We start from the raw sequence: 17,500 nt of genomic DNA, 5'->3' as shown, positions 1-17,500 counted from the left end.
CTAAAGAGTTTTATCTCATGAATCAAAATGAAAATGATGACAATTCCAAATTCAAAATATTTGATAAAAAAACGCAAGATAAACACCCCATTCACTTTTACAAGCCTTTTGTAATTCTTCTTTTTGATTCAAAACGATGGAATCGACCCTCTCGCTACATAAAAAATAATAAATTTGACAAAGCTGTACGAAATGAAATGTCACAATATTTTTTTGATATATGCCAAAGTGATGGAAATCCAAGAATCTCTTTTACATATTTGTCTAGTTTATCTTTTTTTTTTGAAATTATAAAAAGAAAGATATCCTCGGCTATACTCAAAAAATTTTCATCTAATGAACTTTACAATTCGTGGGTTTTTACTAACAAACAAAAAGGGAAAAGTTTCAACAACGAGTTTATAAATCGAATTGAAGCTCTAGACAAAGAATCTATTCCCTTGAATATGTTTCAAATAAGGACTCAATTGTGTAATGATGATTTTACAAAAGAATACTTATCAAAAAGTTATGATCCGGTCTTGAACGGATCATATCGAAGAAGAATCTACAAAAGTCTTTCACGTTCAATCCTAATAAAAAATTTTAATAAAAAATTTTGGATAAATCGGATTCATGTTATGCTTCTTCCATATACTGATTCCAACCAGAAAATAAGCAGATTTGATAAAAAACCATTATCAAGAGAAATTTTCACTTTCAGCATTCAATTTATTAGAGAACCAGCATCCATCAATCTAAATAGGAGGGGTCCCTCTTTATTTTCATTTTCAGAAGGAAGAAAATATTTTCAATATTTTTTAAATACAACTGAAACTGATGATAATGGAAAAGCAATTAGAATAAAAGAAATCAATAAAAAAGTCCCTCGATGGGCAGACAACTTAATCACGGAGTTAGAACAAGAATCGGGAGAACATGAAGAAGACATAGCAGTAGATCATGAAATTCGTTCAAGAAAAGCTAAACGTGTAGTAATTTTTACTACTAACAAGGAGGATACTGATCCTAATACTACAGATCCTAATACGACAGATCAAACAAACGAAGTGGCTTTGATACGCTATTCACACCAACCCGACTTTCGACGAGGCATAATCAAAGGTTCTATACGGGCTCAACGACGTAAAATAGAAATTGGAGAATTGTTTCAAGCAAATGTGCATTCCCCTCTTTTTTTCAACAAAATCCAAAAATTCCCTCTTTTTTCTTTTGATATCTCCGAGTGGATTAAACTGATTTTTCGAAATTGGGTGGGGAAAGAGAAAGCATTCAAAATTTTAAAGTATAGAAGATATGAAAAGCAAACAAAAATAAAAGAACAAAAGGAGACTAAGAAAAAAAAGGAAAAAGCTCAAATAGATATAGCAGAGTACTGGGATAGGATTCCATTTGCGCAAGTAATAAGAGGTTCTATGTTATTAACTCAATCCATTTTTCGAAAATCGATTCTATTACCTTCACTCATAATTTCGAAAAATATTGGACGTATATTCCTATTGCAATTTCCCGAATGGTCTGAAGATTTCAAGGAATGGAATAGAGAAATACATGTTAAATGCACCTATAACGGTGTTCCATTATCCGAAACAGAATTTCCGAAAAATTGGCTGACAGATGGTATTCAGATAAAAATATTTTTTCCTTTCTGTCTAAAACCTTGGCACAAATCCAAAGAAGAGTCCTCTCCAAAAGATCTAATAAAAAATAAAAAAGAAAAAGATGATTTTTCTTTTTTAACTATTTTGGGAATGGAAGCTGAACTCCCTTTTGGTTCGCCCCGAAAACGACCTTCCTTTTTTAAACCGATTTTGAAGGAACTCGAAAAAAAACTGAGAAAATTCAAAAAAAAATCTTTTCGAGTTTTTGTTCAAGTTCTAATAGTGTTCAAAAGAAAAACAAAATTACTTCAAAAAGTTTTAAAAGAAATAAAAGAATGGGTTATCAAAAGGGTTTGTTTTCTAAAAAAAATAATAAAAGAATTTTTCAAAGGTTTAAAAGGCAATCTAATTCGATTATTTCGAATAAGAGAAGTCGAAATATATAAATTGAGTCAAATTAAAATTAAAGAAGAAAAATATTCCATGATTAACAATCAGATAATTCATGAATCATCTAGGCAAATTGCATCTCCAAGTTTGAAAAATTGTTTATTGACAGAAAGAAAAATGAAGGATCGAACTCATAGAACAAATACACTTCGAGATCAAATTGAAAGAATTTCCAAAGAGAAAGTAACTCCAAGAATGAATAATCTTAGTCCCAAGAAAACAAGTTATAGTGTTAAAAGATTCAAAAAATGGAAGGTATTAAAAAGACGAAATGCTCGATTAATGTGTAAATTATCTTTTTTTGTAAAATTTTTCATTGAACGAATATATACGGATCCAATTTTATTTATCATTAATAGTGTCAGAATGAATAGAGAATTTGTTCTTGAATCAACAATTCTTCAGAAATCAATTTACAATAATGAAAGAAAACAAAGAACACTTAAAAAAAAAAATAAAAATACAATTCCCTTTTTTTCGATTCTAAAAAAGCCAATTGATAATATTAGTAAAAGAAATTCACCTATTCTTTATGACTTATCCTACGTGTCACAAGCATATGTACTTTACATACTCTCAGAACTACGGGTCAATGACTTGTATAAATTAAGATCTGTTCTTCACTCTCAAGGACTGCCCTTTTTTCTTTTTCTTAAGCCTGGAATAAAGGATTCTTTTGAAAGACAAGGAGTAGTTGGTTCGAAATTGAAGAATAAGCAACTTCCGAGTTATGAAATAAATCAATGGAAAAACTGGTTAAAAGTACATTATCAATACGATTTATCTCAGATCATATGGTCTAGATTAATACCCGAAAAATGGAAAAATAGAGTTTCTCAGCATCATATAGCTAAAGCTAAGAAGGAAAATGTAAATAAACAACATCGATATGAAAAAAAAAAATTAATTAATTCAAAAAAAAAAAAAGAATTTCAAGTAGATTTATTAGTTAATCAAAAAGAAAATTTTCAAAAATACTATAGCTATGATCTTTTATCATATAAATTTCTTAATTATGAAAATAAAACGGAATGCTTTTTTTATGGATTCCTCTTTCAAGGAAATAAGACCCAAGAGATCTATTATAATACACCTAAAGAAAGCTTTTTTAATACACTGAGGAATATCCTTATTAATAATTATATAGGAAAGGTAGATAGTCTATATATAGATCTGGACAAATCGGCCGATAGAAAATATTTGGAATGGAAAATTCCAAATTTTGATCTTAAACAAAAATTCGATATTCAGGCGTGGATGCCGATTGATATCAATAGGAATCAAAATACTCAAATTACTAATAATAATAACTCTCAGATAATTCAAAAAAAAGATCTTTTTTATCTTATGATTTCAGAAATGAATTCATCAAAGTCCCCAAAAACTTTTTTTGATTGGATGAGAATGAATGAAAAAATGTTAAAGCGTCCCAATCTGGAACTTTGGTTCTTCCCAGAATTGGTGTCACTTTATACTGTATATAAAACGAAACCTTGGTTTATACCAAGCAAATTCCTTTTTTTTTATTTGAATAGAAATAAAAAAAGTAGTGAAAAGAAAAAGATCAAGGAAAAAGAAAAAAGTTTGATAGCATCGAATAAAGAGCATCGAAATAAAGAAGAAAGAGAACCCACAAGCCAAGGGGATCTTGAATCCATTCTACCAGAACAAAAAGATATTGAAAAAAATTATGCAAGACCTGACACAAAAAAAGGCAAGAAACAAAAACAATACAAAAGTGACACAGAAGCAAAACTCGATTTCTTCTTAAAACGTTATTTGCTTTTTCAATTGAAATGGGACGATACTTTGAATCAAAGAATGATGAATAATATCAAAGTATATTGTCTCCTCCTTAGACTGATAGATCCAAGACAAATTACTATATCCTCGATTCAAAAAAGAGAAATGAGTTTGGATATAATGCTGATTCGGGGAAATTTCACTCCTACAGAGTTTATGAAAAGGGGAATATTAATTATCGAACCCATTCGACTGTCTGGAAAAAAAGAGGGACAGCTGATTTTGTATCAAACTGTAAGTATTTCGTTGGTTCATAAGAGTAAGTACCAAATTAATCAAAAATACGGATATGTTTTGAAAAAAAACAAAAAAGGGGATGAAGCTATTTTACCACATCAAAGAATAACTCAAAAGATAAAGAAAAATCATTTTGATTTACTTGTTCCTGAAAATATTTTATCGTTTAGACGTCGTAGAAAATTTCGAATTCTAATTTGTTTGACTCCAAAGACTCGGACTGATGTAGATATAAATCTAGTATTTTACAACGAAAAGAGCATCAGCCAAGTTTCACATGATAATAACTACTTTGATAGAGAGAAAAAGAAATTTATGAAAATCAAACTCTTTCTTTGGCCTAATTATCGATTAGAAGATTTAGCTTGTCTGAGTCGTTATTGGTTTGATACCAATAATGGCAGTCGTTTTAGTATGGTAAGGATCCATCTGTATCCACAATTGAAAGTTTGTGGATAATACACTTTTTTTATATATCCTATACTCTATTTTATATATCATTCTATATATCTTATACTCGATATATAATATAGGGTATATGAAAACAAACAAATACACAGATGAATCACATGTCTCACATTTCATTCTAGTATCGAATATGAAATAAATAATGTCTCAATTAGATTTTTAAATGAAGTAACAGAATCTTCTTCATTTTAGGTCTCAAATTTTTGATGTGAAAGTGTACCAATTCTTTTCTATTCCCATCTAAATCCAGTTTGAAATTGGATTGATTGATTTGAATTCTCAAAATGAAGCGTTTATAAAAAAATTCGAATTCGATTATTGTATATAAAAAATTACAATGAATAGGATTATTATTACTGATCGGTAAAATCCATATTTGTAAAAAGAGAAAGAGGAATTTTTTGATGGTAAAAAATTCATTCATTTCGGTTATTTCTCAAAAAGAAACGGAAGAAAAGAGAGGGTCTGTTGAATCTCAAGTATTCAGTTTCACCACTAAGATAAGTAAACTCACTTCACATTTGGAATTGCACAAAAAAGACTCTTCATCTCAGAGAGGTTTGCGAAAGATTTTGGGAAAACGTCAACGACTGCTAGCCTATTTGTCAAAAAAGAATAGAGTACGCTATAAAGAATTAATTAGTGAGTTAAATATTCGAGAGAGAAAAATTCGTTAATCTGAAGCATGATGCCATTTCAGCTTAGTTGTTTACATTTGTATGAACTTATTTTTCATTTCAGCAATACATGGAAGAATCACTCGGGAACAAACTTATGATTTCGCCAACTCCAAGAAAGGACCTCATGATAGTCAATATGGGACCTCACCACCCATCAATGCATGGTGTTCTTCGACTGATCGTTACTCTCGATGGTGAAGATGTTATTGACTGTGAACCAATATTGGGTTATTTACATAGAGGAATGGAGAAGATTGCGGAAAATCGAACAATTATACAATATTTGCCTTATGTAACACGTTGGGATTATTTAGCTACTATGTTCACAGAAGCAATAACCGTAAATGGACCCGAGCAGCTAGGAAATATTCAAGTACCTAAAAGAGCTAGCTATATCAGAGCTATTATGTTGGAATTGAGTCGTATCGCTTCCCATTTGTTATGGCTCGGCCCTTTTCTGGCAGATATTGGGGCACAGACCCCTTTCTTCTATATTTTTAGAGAACGAGAATTGATATATGACCTCTTCGAGGCTGCTACCGGTATGCGTATGATGCATAATTTTTTTCGTATCGGAGGAGTCGCTGCTGATCTACCTTATGGCTGGATAGATAAATGTTTGGATTTTTGTGATTATTTTTTAACCGGGGTTGCTGAATATCAAAATCTTATTACACGGAATCCAATTTTTTTAGAACGAGTTGAAAGCATAGGCATTATTGGTGCAGAAGAAGCACTAAATTGGGGTTTATCAGGACCAATGTTACGAGCTTCCGGGATACAATGGGATCTTCGTAAAGTGGATCGCTATGAATGTTATGACGAATTTGATTGGGAGATTCAATGGCAAAAAGAAGGCGATTCATTAGCTCGATATTTAGTACGAATTAGTGAAATGACAGAATCCATAAAAATTATACAACAGGCCCTGGAAGGAATCCCGGGGGGACCGTATGAAAATTTAGAAATCCGGCGCTTTGATAGGATAAAAGATCCTGAATGGAATGATTTTGAATATCGATTTATTAGTAAAAAAACTTCTCCAACTTTTGAGTTGTCCAAACAAGAACTTTATGTAAGAGTCGAAGCCCCAAAAGGAGAGTTGGGGATTTTTCTGATAGGAGATCAGAGTGTTTTTCCTTGGAGATGGAAAATTCGACCTCCGGGTTTTATCAACTTGCAAATTCTCCCTCAATTAGTTAAAAGGATGAAATTGGCTGATATTATGACGATACTAGGTAGCATAGATATCATTATGGGAGAAGTTGATCGTTGAAATGATAATTGATACAACAGAAATAGAAGCTATCTATTCTTTTTCCAAATTTGAATCCTTAAAAGAAGGATATGAAATTATATGGATGCTTGTTCCTATTTTCACTCTTGTGTTAGGAATCACACTGGGTGTACTAGTAATTGTTTGGTTAGAAAGAGAAATATCTGCGGGAATACAACAACGTATTGGACCCGAATACGCCGGACCTTTGGGAATTCTTCAAGCTCTAGCAGACGGTACAAAACTCCTTTTTAAGGAGAATCTTCTTCCATCTCGGGGAGATACTCGTTTATTTAGTATGGGACCAGGTATAGCAGTCATATCCATTTTACTAAGTTATTTAGTAATTCCTTTTAGCTATCATTTTATTCTAACTGATCTTAGTATTGGTGTTTTTTTATGGATCGCCGTTTCAAGTCTTGCTCCTGTTGGACTTCTAATGTCGGGGTATGGATCAAATAATAAATATTCTTTTTTAGGTGGGTTAAGGGCTGCTGCTCAATCAATTAGTTATGAAATACCATTAACTCTATGTGTATTATCAATATCTCTACGTGCGATTCGCTGAAACATAAAAATTCCCTTATTTCGTTTCTTTCTGACAAGAAAATTAAATGAGTTGAATATCCATTTTTTTTTTATTCATCATTATCATTAGGGTGGATGAACTAAACCAGATAGTTATATGAGTGAAATAAAACAGCTTCAAATTTTGCTGTTAAATAAATTCAATCCCATTTCCTATGTACAAGAATTAAGTGAAAGCAAACATAAGCGGCCTACACTGTTTAATCCAAGATTGGTTGATTAGTCACCATAGCTTGAAGTGGGTTCAAAAGATCAACTGTATGGGATTTTCTCTTACGATAGATATATTACCAACTAAAAAAATGAGTGGATGGTTAGGAAGACCAAGATACACAAAGGATTAGTAATGGAGATTCTATAAATTATCCAACCGGATATTTCTTTTTCTTTATAGAAAAGTAATTCAAATTGGGGCTTTTAGTTGGTAGAAATTATTAAGAAGTACTCCTCAAGATTTCGATCCAGAGTATGTTCCTATCCGCTGATTAAGTAAATAACTATCAAGAACGAAGGAATCTTTTACTTTTCAGTAATGTCCCTAAGAAAGTAGAATAGGAACGAAATAAAATCAAAATATGTAATGTAATATCGAATTTTTTTTCGTAATAAAAAGTGATAACTTGAAATATCTAAGTGTTATTTCTCTAAAAAGTCAACTCTTTTTTAATTCAAGGATAAAGTTATTAAGCAATAAAGAAAAATGAAAATTCGGAAAAGATGAGATTAATTCAGAAGCACTATTTTATTAGCAGACAGAATTCCATTGGTCTAATTCTAGGCTTTAGGATAAGAGTTTGACTCTTTATCAATCCTACACAAACATATCAAGATAAATGAAAAGTCCTTCGGTTTATTTGTGATCTATGAGGAGCCGTATGAGATGAAAATCTCATGTACGGTTCTGTAATAGCGATGGGAACAGTGATGTTATCATCGACTATGATTATCTAACAGTTCAAGTACAGTTGATATAGTTGAAGTGCAGTCAAAATATGGTTTTTGGGGATGGAATTTATGGCGTCAACCTATAGGGTTTATCATTTTTCTAATTTCTTCTCTAGCCGAGTGTGAGAGATTGCCTTTTGATTTACCAGAAGCAGAAGAAGAATTAGTAGCAGGTTATCAAACCGAATACTCAGGTATCAAATTTGGTTTATTTTATGTTGCTTCGTACCTAAATGTACTCGTTTCTTCATTATTTTTAACAGTCCTTTACTTGGGAGGTTGGAATCTTTCTATCCCATACATATTCGTTACTGAACTTTTTGACATAAAAAAAAGAAGTCAAGTTTTTGGAACAATAATCGGTATCTTTATTACACTAGCTAAAACTTATTTCTTCTTGTTCATTTCTATTGCAACAAGATGGACTTTACCGAGATTGAGAATGGACCAACTATTAAATCTTGGATGGAAATTTCTTTTACCTATATCTCTAGGCAATTTATTATTAACAACTTCGTCTCAACTTCTTTCACTGTAAAGGAATAAAATATTCGATTTTCACAACTTGTCACAAACAAGAGAAAGAAACAAGTCAAATTATTTATAGATATTCCGGTATGTTCCCTATACTGAGTCAGTTCTTGAATTCTGGTCAACAAACAATCCGAGCCGCGAGGTACATTGGTCAAGGTTTCATGATTACCTTGTCCCACGCAAATCGTTTACCTGTAACTATTCAATATCCCTACGAAAAATTGATCACATCAGACCGTTTCCGGGGCCGAATTCACTTTGAATTTGATAAATGCATTGCTTGTGAGGTATGTGTTCGTGTATGTCCTATAGATCTACCTGTTGTAGATTGGAAATTGGAAATTAATATTCGAAAGAAACGATTGCTTAATTACAGTATTGATTTTGGAATCTGTATATTTTGTGGTAATTGCGTTGAATATTGTCCAACAAATTGTTTATCGATGACTGAAGAATATGAACTTTCTACTTATGATCGTCACGAATTGAATTATAATCAAATTGCTCTAGGTCGGTTACCGGTGTCAATAATTGACGATTACACAATTCGAACAATTTCTTCGAATTCACCTCAAATAAAAAATGTATAAAATTCTTGATTCAAAAACCATTTACAAATTCAAAATCAAAATAGCTTTTTGACCTAAAGGAATGAGGTTTTGGTTTGGTCAATTGGTCAAGAAGGGTTGGTTCGCGAGAATCCTGGCTTCGTTTTGATTGAAAATCGATTTCTATTCGAATAATGATTTCAAAATGGATAGTTTCAACTTCTGCTTTTAAGAATAAGCATAGCCCCATAACTGTATTTCTATCAATCCACACCACCCCCCCATTGAAATTTCATTCAATTAAGAAATATCCTGTAGTTTTAGGATAACTTCGTTTTCCTGGTCAAGTCGACAAGGGCATGAAATTATTTGATTTTTTATAGAAAAAATGGATTTACCTGGACCAATACATGATTTTCTTTTAGTCTTTCTGGGATCGGGTCTTATATTAGGAAGTTTGGCAGTAGTATTATTTCCGAATCCGATTTATTCGGCTTTTTCATTGGGATTGGTTCTTTTTTGTATATCCTTATTCTATATTCTATCGAACTCGTATTTTGTAGCTGCTGCGCAGCTCCTTATTTATGTGGGAGCTATCAATGTTTTAATCATTTTTGCTGTAATGTTTATGAATGGTTCAGAATATTCCAAAGATTTTTATCTTTGGACCGTTGGGGATCGAGTTACTTCAATGGTTTGTACAAGTCTTTTTATTTCACTAATCAGTACTATCCTAGATACGTCCTGGTATGGGATCCTTTGGACTACAAAATCAAATCAGATTCTAGAACAAGATTTGATAAATAAGAGTCAACAAATTGGAATTCATTTATCAACGGATTTTTTTCTTCCGTTTGAATTCATTTCAATAATTCTTTTAATTGCTTTAATAGGTGCAATTGCTATAGCTCGTCAATAATAAATCTTTCAAACGAGTAATTGAAATGAAAATAGAATTAACAGAAAAGGAGTTGGTTAATGATGCTCGAACATATACTTGTTTTGAGTGCTTATTTATTTTCTATTGGTGTCTATGGATTGATCACAAGTCGAAATATGGTTAGAGCCCTTATGTGTCTTGAACTTATATTAAATTCAGTTAATATCAATTTTGTAACATTTTCTGATATTTTTGATAGTCGTCAATTAAGAGGAAACATTTTCTCAATTTTTGTTATAGCTATTGCAGCCGCTGAAGCAGCCATTGGATCGGCTATTGTTTCATCAATTTATCGTAACAGAAAATCAACTCGTATTAACCAATCCAATTTTATGAATAAATAGTATTTCATATAAATAGAATTGGAATATTCCTAAATTGATTCAAATTAGTGGTTTTGGACGGGTAAGATACGATCTTGGTTGAAAAAACAGAAAAAATCAAAGTATTTTGGTTTTCACTCATAAACCAATTTGGAAACCGATTAATTCGGATCATTCATTGATTCGTCTGGTATCGAGATCTAGGATTCATTTACAAGTTAGTTTACTAGACCGAAAATTTTTGATATTTAAAAACGGATAGATCTAATGTCACATTCAGTAAAGATTTATGATACATGTATAGGATGTACTCAATGTGTCCGAGCATGTCCCACCGATGTATTAGAAATGATACCTTGGGACGGATGTAAGGCTAAACAAATCGCTTCTGCTCCAAGGACCGAAGACTGTGTTGGTTGTAAGAGATGTGAATCCGCCTGTCCAACGGATTTCTTGAGTGTTCGAGTTTATTTATGGCATGAAACAACTCGCAGTATGGGTCTAGCTTATTGATACGTTCCATAAAACTCTACTTGATTCCATTTTATTGTTTTTTTTTTATCGACAAAACCTGTGCTCAAAATAAAATTCAAATATTTTGAGCACAGGTTTTTCTGGACCAAGTGTATCTTGTCTTTACCACGAATCATTTTCCTTGGTTAACAATAATTGTAGTTTTGCCGATATTTATGGGGTCCTTAATTTTCTTTTTTCCACATAGAGGAAATAGATCGACCCGATGGTATACTATATCCATTTCTATATTAGAACTTCTTTTAACAACTTATGCATTCTGTTATCATTTCGAATCGGATGATCCATTAATCCAACTAATTGAGGATTATAAATGGATCAATTCTTTTGATTTCCATTGGAGATTAGGAATAGATGGACTCTCTATAGGACCCATTTTACTGACGGGATTCATCACCACTTTAGCGATTTTAGCGGCTTGGCCAGTTACTCGAGATTCGAGATTATTCCATTTCCTGATGTTAGCAATGTACAGTGGACAAATAGGATTATTTTCTTCTCGGGACCTTTTACTTTTTTTTCTCATGTGGGAGTTCGAATTAATTCCTGTTTATCTACTCTTATCTATGTGGGGAGGAAAAAAACGTTTGTACTCGGCTACAAAATTTATTTTGTACACGGCGGGGGGTTCTGTTTTTCTTTTAATGGGAGTTCTGGGTATCAGTTTATATGGTTCTGCTGAACCAACATTAAATTTCGAAACATTAGACAACCAGATCTATCCTGTGGTCTTGGAAATAATATTCTATATTGGATTTTTTATTTCTTTTGCTGTCAAATTGCCAATCATACCCCTCCATACATGGTTACCAGATACCCATGGAGAAGCACATTATAGTACTTGTATGCTTCTAGCCGGAATCTTATTAAAAATGGGAGCGTATGGATTAGTTCGCATCAATATGGAATTATTCCCTCATGCTCATTCTATATTTTCTCCTTGGTTTATGATAATAGGCGCACTGCAAATAATCTATGCAGCTTCAACATCTATAGGTCAACAGAATTTAAAAAAAAGAATAGCCTATTCCTCTGTATCTCATATGGGTTTCATAATTATAGGAATTGGTTCTATCACCGATATGGGACTAAACGGAGCCTTTTTACAAATAATCTCTCATGGATTTATTGGTGCTGCACTATTTTTCTTGGCCGGAACGATTTATGATAGAATACGTCTTGTTTATCTTGACGAAATGGGTGGAATTGCTATTCCAATGCCAAAAACATTCACAATGTTCAGTAGCTTTTCGATGGCCTCCCTTGCATTACCAGGTATGAGTGGTTTTGTTGCCGAATTAATAGTCTTTTTTGGACTAATTACTAGTCCAAAATATCTTTTAATGACAAAATTCCTAATTACTTTTGTAATGTCAATTGGAATGCTATTAACTCCTATTTATTTATTATCTATGTTACGCCAGATGTTCTATGGATACAAGATAGTTAATATTGCAAACTCTTATTTTTTTGATTCTGGGCCACGAGAGTTATTTCTTTCGATCTCTATTTTTTTACCCATATTAGGTATTGGTATGTACCCCGATTTCGTTCTTTCATTATCAGTTGAAAAAATGGAAGTTATTCTATCTAATTCTTTTTCTAGATAATTTTTAGAAAAAACTAAAATAAACTAAATTGGATCATTTGAAAAGTCTTCATTGTACAATGACAAAAAGAAAAGACAGACTTTTTCTTCTCTTATGTTAAGTAAAAAAAATGAAATTTGAACTGGCGAGAATTCCGCGGATGACTACAATGTTTGATTCACGAGGTTCTCGCCAGTCCACCCAAAGTTTTTTTATCTTATATGTGCTGTAAACGCTTCGATTCCTACTTGTAAGAATCACTTTTTCAATTCAATTAGATGTGAATGAAAATGAACCATATCTATGTAATCCTATTCCTAATAGATTGACTCCAAAATAACATATCCAAATTAAAAGAAAGCCAATAGACGCTACAATTGCTGAATTTGTACTCTGAAATTTGATATTTGTTCGAGTATGTAAATAACTCGCAAATATGATCCAAGTAATAAAAGCCCAAGTTTCTTTCGGGTCCCAACTCCAATAGGATCCCCATGCTTCGTTAGCCCATACTGCTCCAGAAAGCATTCCTATGGTTAAAAAGAGAAATCCTAGACTAATAACGCGATAACTCCAATAATCCAATTCTTGAATCAAGCGCGACCTGTAATAATTTGTTGCAGAAAAAAAAGAACTATTTTTGAACACATTATTTCCTTCGCTCATATATTTAATTTCACCAACGAAAAATGACTCATTTAAATTTAATAAATAATTACTCGTATAAAAAAACTGTCTCTTTTTTCTAACTGTAATGACCAGAAGCGATACTGATAATAATGATCCACACAAAAGAGCCGCATAGCCTAATATCATCATACTTACGTGCATTATTAGCCATTGGGATTGAAGAGCAGGCACTAAGATTGTGGATTTGTCTATTTCAGTAAAAAGGCCTGAAGTAGCAAAGCCCTGGGTCAAAATAGCACTTGGACCAATTATTGTGCTTAGAAGATTTGCATTTTTTTTGAAATACGGAACTATATGAATAAGGGAAAAACTCCACGAAAGAAAGATTAATGATTCATATATATTACTTAAGGGAAAATGTTCCAAATAAATCCAACGATTCATTAACAATCCTGTTATACAGGAAAAAGTTATTATCAAACCTTTTTTATATGAATCATCCAGTTTTACGATTTCATCGAGTAAAAAGGTTATCAAATAAACTATAAGTATAATTGAAACGATCGAAAAAGTAATATGGGTTAATATATGCTCTAAAGTTGAAAATATCATAAAAAATTGCCTTAATTAGAAAATCGAAATAGGAAGTTGAATTCATTATAAGATCTACTTACTTTCTTTTAGGAGATGACATGCCGCCACTCGGACTCGAACCGAGATGCTCTAGCACTGCTTCCTAAGAGCAGCGTGTCTACCAATTTCACCATAGCGGCTTGTCTTGAACTCATAATAGCTTGTGACTAAAAAATCATCTACAATTAAGAATTCAACTGAGTGCAATATTTTTTACAAATTGATGAAAAAATCCGTTCAAATGGGTATTTGAAGGTTCATTATTTTCGTTTAGGGTCTTCGTTTTATTGTATATTTCATACTTTCCTTCTTTAAAACCAGGAATTAAGAGGGTATAACCCCCTCCAAAAAAAAAAGAATTTTGGTCTTAATGAACTCTTTTTTATTTGATAAGGTAAAGAGAATTCTTCTGCTTATATATTATATATGATAAGTTTGAAAACCGTACCAAATTCCAGTTCCTGTTGAGTTAATAAACAGGAACTGGAATTTGGGGGTTTCGTTTTACAAATGGAATCAGTCAAGTTTTGAGTCAGTCCAATTGAGATTATTCCAGCGTCTTATATTATAAAGAAATAAAATATGTATTTTATTTCTTTGTCGCACAAAAACTTGTTGAATTCCCGGTAGAAAGAGATTTTCCTAAGGAAAAGGCTTTTAACGACGCCCGATATCCTTTTTTTTTCCAAAAATTTTTACGAATACGCTTTTTTGATGCAGAAGTGCGTTTTTTTGGAACTGCCATTTAAATAAAAATTAAGAGATTGCTAGCTGAATGTGAAAGACATTTATTGTTCAAAAACAATCTGCGCTTTTCGAATATTTTTTTTTTCAAAAAAAATCTTTAATTAAAAAATAGAAAAGAATGGATAAGATAAGTGAGATAAATCTAAAATTGCTCGAAAAGGAAATATTACTAAAAAGAATATTCTTCTTTTTTTTTAGTAATTTGTTAAATTGAGTAAAAATATCCCTAATTTGACTTGAATTTTCAAATTTGTAGTGGACGGATAATCAATCTCTTTAGTTTGACCAGATGGAACTTCTTGGTTTGGATATTGGAATTATTTATCAGAATAAATAAGTATAAAAAGAAATTAAAACCCAAAGATTCTATTTAAGTTATGTTAACTTAGTGTATATCTTTATCCTTTTATTGAGTCCTTTCAAAAAAGGTGAAGTCTATTGAATCATAAACAATTCATATTAATTAAGAATTCAAAAAAATTTATGGAACAGACATATCAATATGGGTGGATCATACCTTTCATTCCCCTTCCAGTTCCTATGTTAATAGGAGTAGGACTTCTTCTTTTTCCGACAGCAACAAAAAATTTTCATCGTCTGTGCACTCTTCCGACTGTTTTATTGTTAAGTCTAGTCATGATTTTTTCAACTAATTTTTCTATTGAACAAATAAATACCAGTCCTATCTATCAATATGTATGGTCTTGGACGCTCAATAATGATTTTTCTTTAGAATTCGGTTATTTGATCGATCCACTTACTTCTATTATGTCAATATTAATCACTACTGTTGGAATTATGGTTCTTATTTATAGTGATAATTATATGGCTCACGATCAAGGATACTTGAGATTTTTTGCTTATATGAGTTTTTTCAGTACTTCCATGTTGGGATTAGTTACTAGTTCCAATTTGATACAAATTTATATTTTTTGGGAATTGGTTGGAATGTGTTCCTATCTATTAATAGGGTTTTGGTTCACACGACCTCTTGCAGCAAATGCTTGTCAAAAAGCTTTTGTAACAAATCGTGTGGGCGATTTTGGTTTATTATTAGGAATTTTTGGTCTTTTTTGGATAACAGGTAGTTTTGAATTTCGGGATTTATTCGAAATGGTTAATAACTTGGTTTCCAATAATCAAGTCAATTCTATATTTGTTACTTTGTGTGCTGTTCTATTATTTGCTGGTGCAGTTGCTAAATCCGCACAATTTCCACTTCATGTATGGTTACCTGATGCTATGGAGGGTCCCACTCCTATTTCGGCTCTTATCCATGCCGCTACTATGGTAGCAGCGGGTATTTTTCTTGTAGCTCGTCTTCTTCCTATTTTTATAGTTATACCTTATATAATGGATTTCATCTCTTTGATAGGCATAATTACAATATTATTAGGAGCTACTTTAGCTCTTGCTCAAAAAGACATTAAAAGGGGTTTAGCTTATTCAACAATGTCTCAATTGGGTTATATGATGCTAGCTCTAGGAATCGGGTCTTATCGAAGTGCTTTATTTCATTTGATTACTCATGCTTATTCAAAAGCATTATTATTTTTAGGGTCTGGGTCTGTTATTCATTCAATGGAAAGTATTGTTGGCTATTCCGCCGATAAAAATCAGAATATGGTTTTGATGGGGGGGTTAACAAAGTATATACCGATTACCAAAACTTCGTTTTTATTAGGTACATTTTCTCTTTGTGGTATTCCACCTCTTGCTTGTTTTTGGTCAAAAGATGAAATTCTTAATGATAGTTGGTTGTATTCGCCTATTTTCGCAATAATAGCTTGGATCACGGCGGGATTAACCGCATTTTATATGTTTCGGACCTATTTACTTACTTTTGAAGGGCATTTAAACATTAATTTTCAAAATTACAGTGGAAATCAAAATATCTTTTTCTATTCAATATGTCTATGGGGGAAAGGTCGTTCAAAAAGAATTAAACAAAATTTTCGTTTATTAAGAATGAATAATAATGAAAAGTTTGCTTCAAAAAAGATATATCAAAGAAATGAGAATGGAAAAAAAAGAAATGGGGGACAGCCCTTTTTTAATATTATTTCTTTTGCTAGGGAAAAGGCTTTTTCTTACCCTTATGAATCGGAAAATACTATGTTATTTTCGTTACTTGTATTAGTACTCTTTATTCTGTTTGTTGGATCTATAGGAATTCCTTTTAATGAAGCAGAAACAGATATATTATCCAAATGGTTAGCTCCTTCTATTACCTTTCTATATGAAAGATCAAAGGATTCAACAGATTGGTATGAATTTTTGAAAGATGCAATGTTTTCAGGCAGTTTAGCTTATTTAGGGATATTTTTAGCTTCCTTTTTATATAACCCAATTTATTCATCTTTCAAAAATTTTGACTTAATTAATTCATTTGGTATAACATATCTGAACCGAAGCCCTTGGGATAAAACGATAAAGGTCTTATATGCTTGGTCATATAATCGTGCTTATATAGATACTTTTTATACAACATCCTTTATTGCTATGATAAGAGAATTGGCAAAATTCACTCATTTTTTTGATAGAGAAGGAATTGATGGAATTACAAATGGGGTTGGTGTTATCAGTTTTTTTGTAGGAGAGGGTATTAAATATCTAGGGGGTGGCCGTATTTCTTTTTATCTTTTCTTCCATTTTTCTTGTATATTAATTTTTTTATGGGGTGTTTATCTTGCGTTTTTTTATCAAATATTTTGAATTTGGAATTGTCATCATTTTCATTTTGATTCATGAGATAAAACTCTTTAGAAACCGGTCTATTTTTCGAATCTGCCTCTGTAAATGGAAAGTAGAATTCGTCTTTCTTTCCATTCACTTGGATTTCTTCCCTTTCATCGATTTTGTTCGGATCTGTCTCCTTCCTTTTTTTCGGAAGAGAAGTTTCCGTTTTTGAGGTTTCTTTCAGTTTCTTAGTAAGAATGGGTGACGGTATTCTGCCTAAATAGTAGACACAGGT

The 17,500-nt window shown here is 31.8% G+C and overlaps 12 protein-coding genes and 1 non-coding gene across 13 annotated transcripts in view; 10 read left to right on the top strand and 3 right to left on the bottom strand. All coding sequences in view use genetic code 11, as the record gives it.

The window, feature by feature from the left end:
• ycf1 overlaps positions 1-4,550 on the top strand; it is a 5,442-nt gene extending 892 nt beyond the window's left edge. The window contains exon 1 of the mRNA in view: positions 1-4,550. This exon is cut by the window's left edge and continues 892 nt beyond it. Within this exon, the coding sequence (YP_008592536.1) occupies positions 1-4,550 (4,550 nt within the window).
• Positions 4,551-4,963: 413 nt separating this feature from the next.
• rps15 (ribosomal protein S15) lies at positions 4,964-5,236 on the top strand. The gene has a single exon. It carries the CDS (start codon positions 4,964-4,966, stop codon positions 5,234-5,236), a length of 273 nt encoding a protein of 90 aa, YP_008592537.1.
• A 97-nt stretch (positions 5,237-5,333) lies between these two features.
• ndhH (NADH dehydrogenase subunit 7) lies at positions 5,334-6,515 on the top strand. Its single transcript has one exon. It carries the CDS (start codon positions 5,334-5,336, stop codon positions 6,513-6,515), a length of 1,182 nt encoding a protein of 393 aa, YP_008592538.1.
• A 1-nt stretch (position 6,516) lies between these two features.
• On the top strand, positions 6,517-8,586 carry ndhA (NADH dehydrogenase subunit 1). Its single transcript has 2 exons — positions 6,517-7,069; positions 8,408-8,586. The coding sequence occupies exons 1-2, from the start codon at positions 6,517-6,519 to the stop codon at positions 8,584-8,586; spliced, it is 732 nt and encodes a 243-aa protein (YP_008592539.2).
• A 79-nt stretch (positions 8,587-8,665) lies between these two features.
• Positions 8,666-9,172, top strand: ndhI (NADH dehydrogenase subunit I). The gene has a single exon. The coding sequence runs from the start codon at positions 8,666-8,668 to the stop codon at positions 9,170-9,172; it is 507 nt and encodes a 168-aa protein (YP_008592540.1).
• A 346-nt stretch (positions 9,173-9,518) lies between these two features.
• Positions 9,519-10,049, top strand: ndhG (NADH dehydrogenase subunit 6). Its single transcript has one exon. It carries the CDS (start codon positions 9,519-9,521, stop codon positions 10,047-10,049), a length of 531 nt encoding a protein of 176 aa, YP_008592541.1.
• A 59-nt stretch (positions 10,050-10,108) lies between these two features.
• ndhE (NADH dehydrogenase subunit 4L) lies at positions 10,109-10,414 on the top strand. Its single transcript has one exon. It carries the CDS (start codon positions 10,109-10,111, stop codon positions 10,412-10,414), a length of 306 nt encoding a protein of 101 aa, YP_008592542.1.
• Positions 10,415-10,660: 246 nt separating this feature from the next.
• On the top strand, positions 10,661-10,906 carry psaC (photosystem I subunit VII). Its single transcript has one exon. The coding sequence runs from the start codon at positions 10,661-10,663 to the stop codon at positions 10,904-10,906; it is 246 nt and encodes an 81-aa protein (YP_008592543.1).
• A 176-nt stretch (positions 10,907-11,082) lies between these two features.
• ndhD (NADH dehydrogenase subunit 4) lies at positions 11,083-12,537 on the top strand. Its single transcript has one exon. The coding sequence runs from the start codon at positions 11,083-11,085 to the stop codon at positions 12,535-12,537; it is 1,455 nt and encodes a 484-aa protein (YP_008592544.1).
• Positions 12,538-12,786: 249 nt separating this feature from the next.
• ccsA (cytochrome c biogenesis protein) lies at positions 12,787-13,758 on the bottom strand. The gene has a single exon. It carries the CDS (start codon positions 13,756-13,758, stop codon positions 12,787-12,789), a length of 972 nt encoding a protein of 323 aa, YP_008592545.1.
• A 160-nt stretch (positions 13,759-13,918) lies between these two features.
• The window catches only part of trnL (UAG), a 99,922-nt gene continuing 96,340 nt past the window's right edge, over positions 13,919-17,500 (bottom strand). The window contains exon 1 of the tRNA in view: positions 13,919-17,500. This exon is cut by the window's right edge and continues 96,340 nt beyond it. This is a non-coding gene — a tRNA (tRNA-Leu).
• Positions 14,369-14,524, bottom strand: rpl32 (ribosomal protein L32). Its single transcript has one exon. It carries the CDS (start codon positions 14,522-14,524, stop codon positions 14,369-14,371), a length of 156 nt encoding a protein of 51 aa, YP_008592546.1.
• On the top strand, positions 15,010-17,241 carry ndhF (NADH dehydrogenase subunit 5). The gene has a single exon. It carries the CDS (start codon positions 15,010-15,012, stop codon positions 17,239-17,241), a length of 2,232 nt encoding a protein of 743 aa, YP_008592547.1.

The sequence above is a fragment of the chloroplast genome of Andrographis paniculata, assembly GCF_009805555.1.
Source record: "Andrographis paniculata chloroplast, complete genome".
Classification (NCBI taxonomy): Eukaryota; Viridiplantae; Streptophyta; class Magnoliopsida; order Lamiales; family Acanthaceae; genus Andrographis; species Andrographis paniculata.
This window is presented reverse-complemented; position numbering and strand designations above follow the sequence as displayed.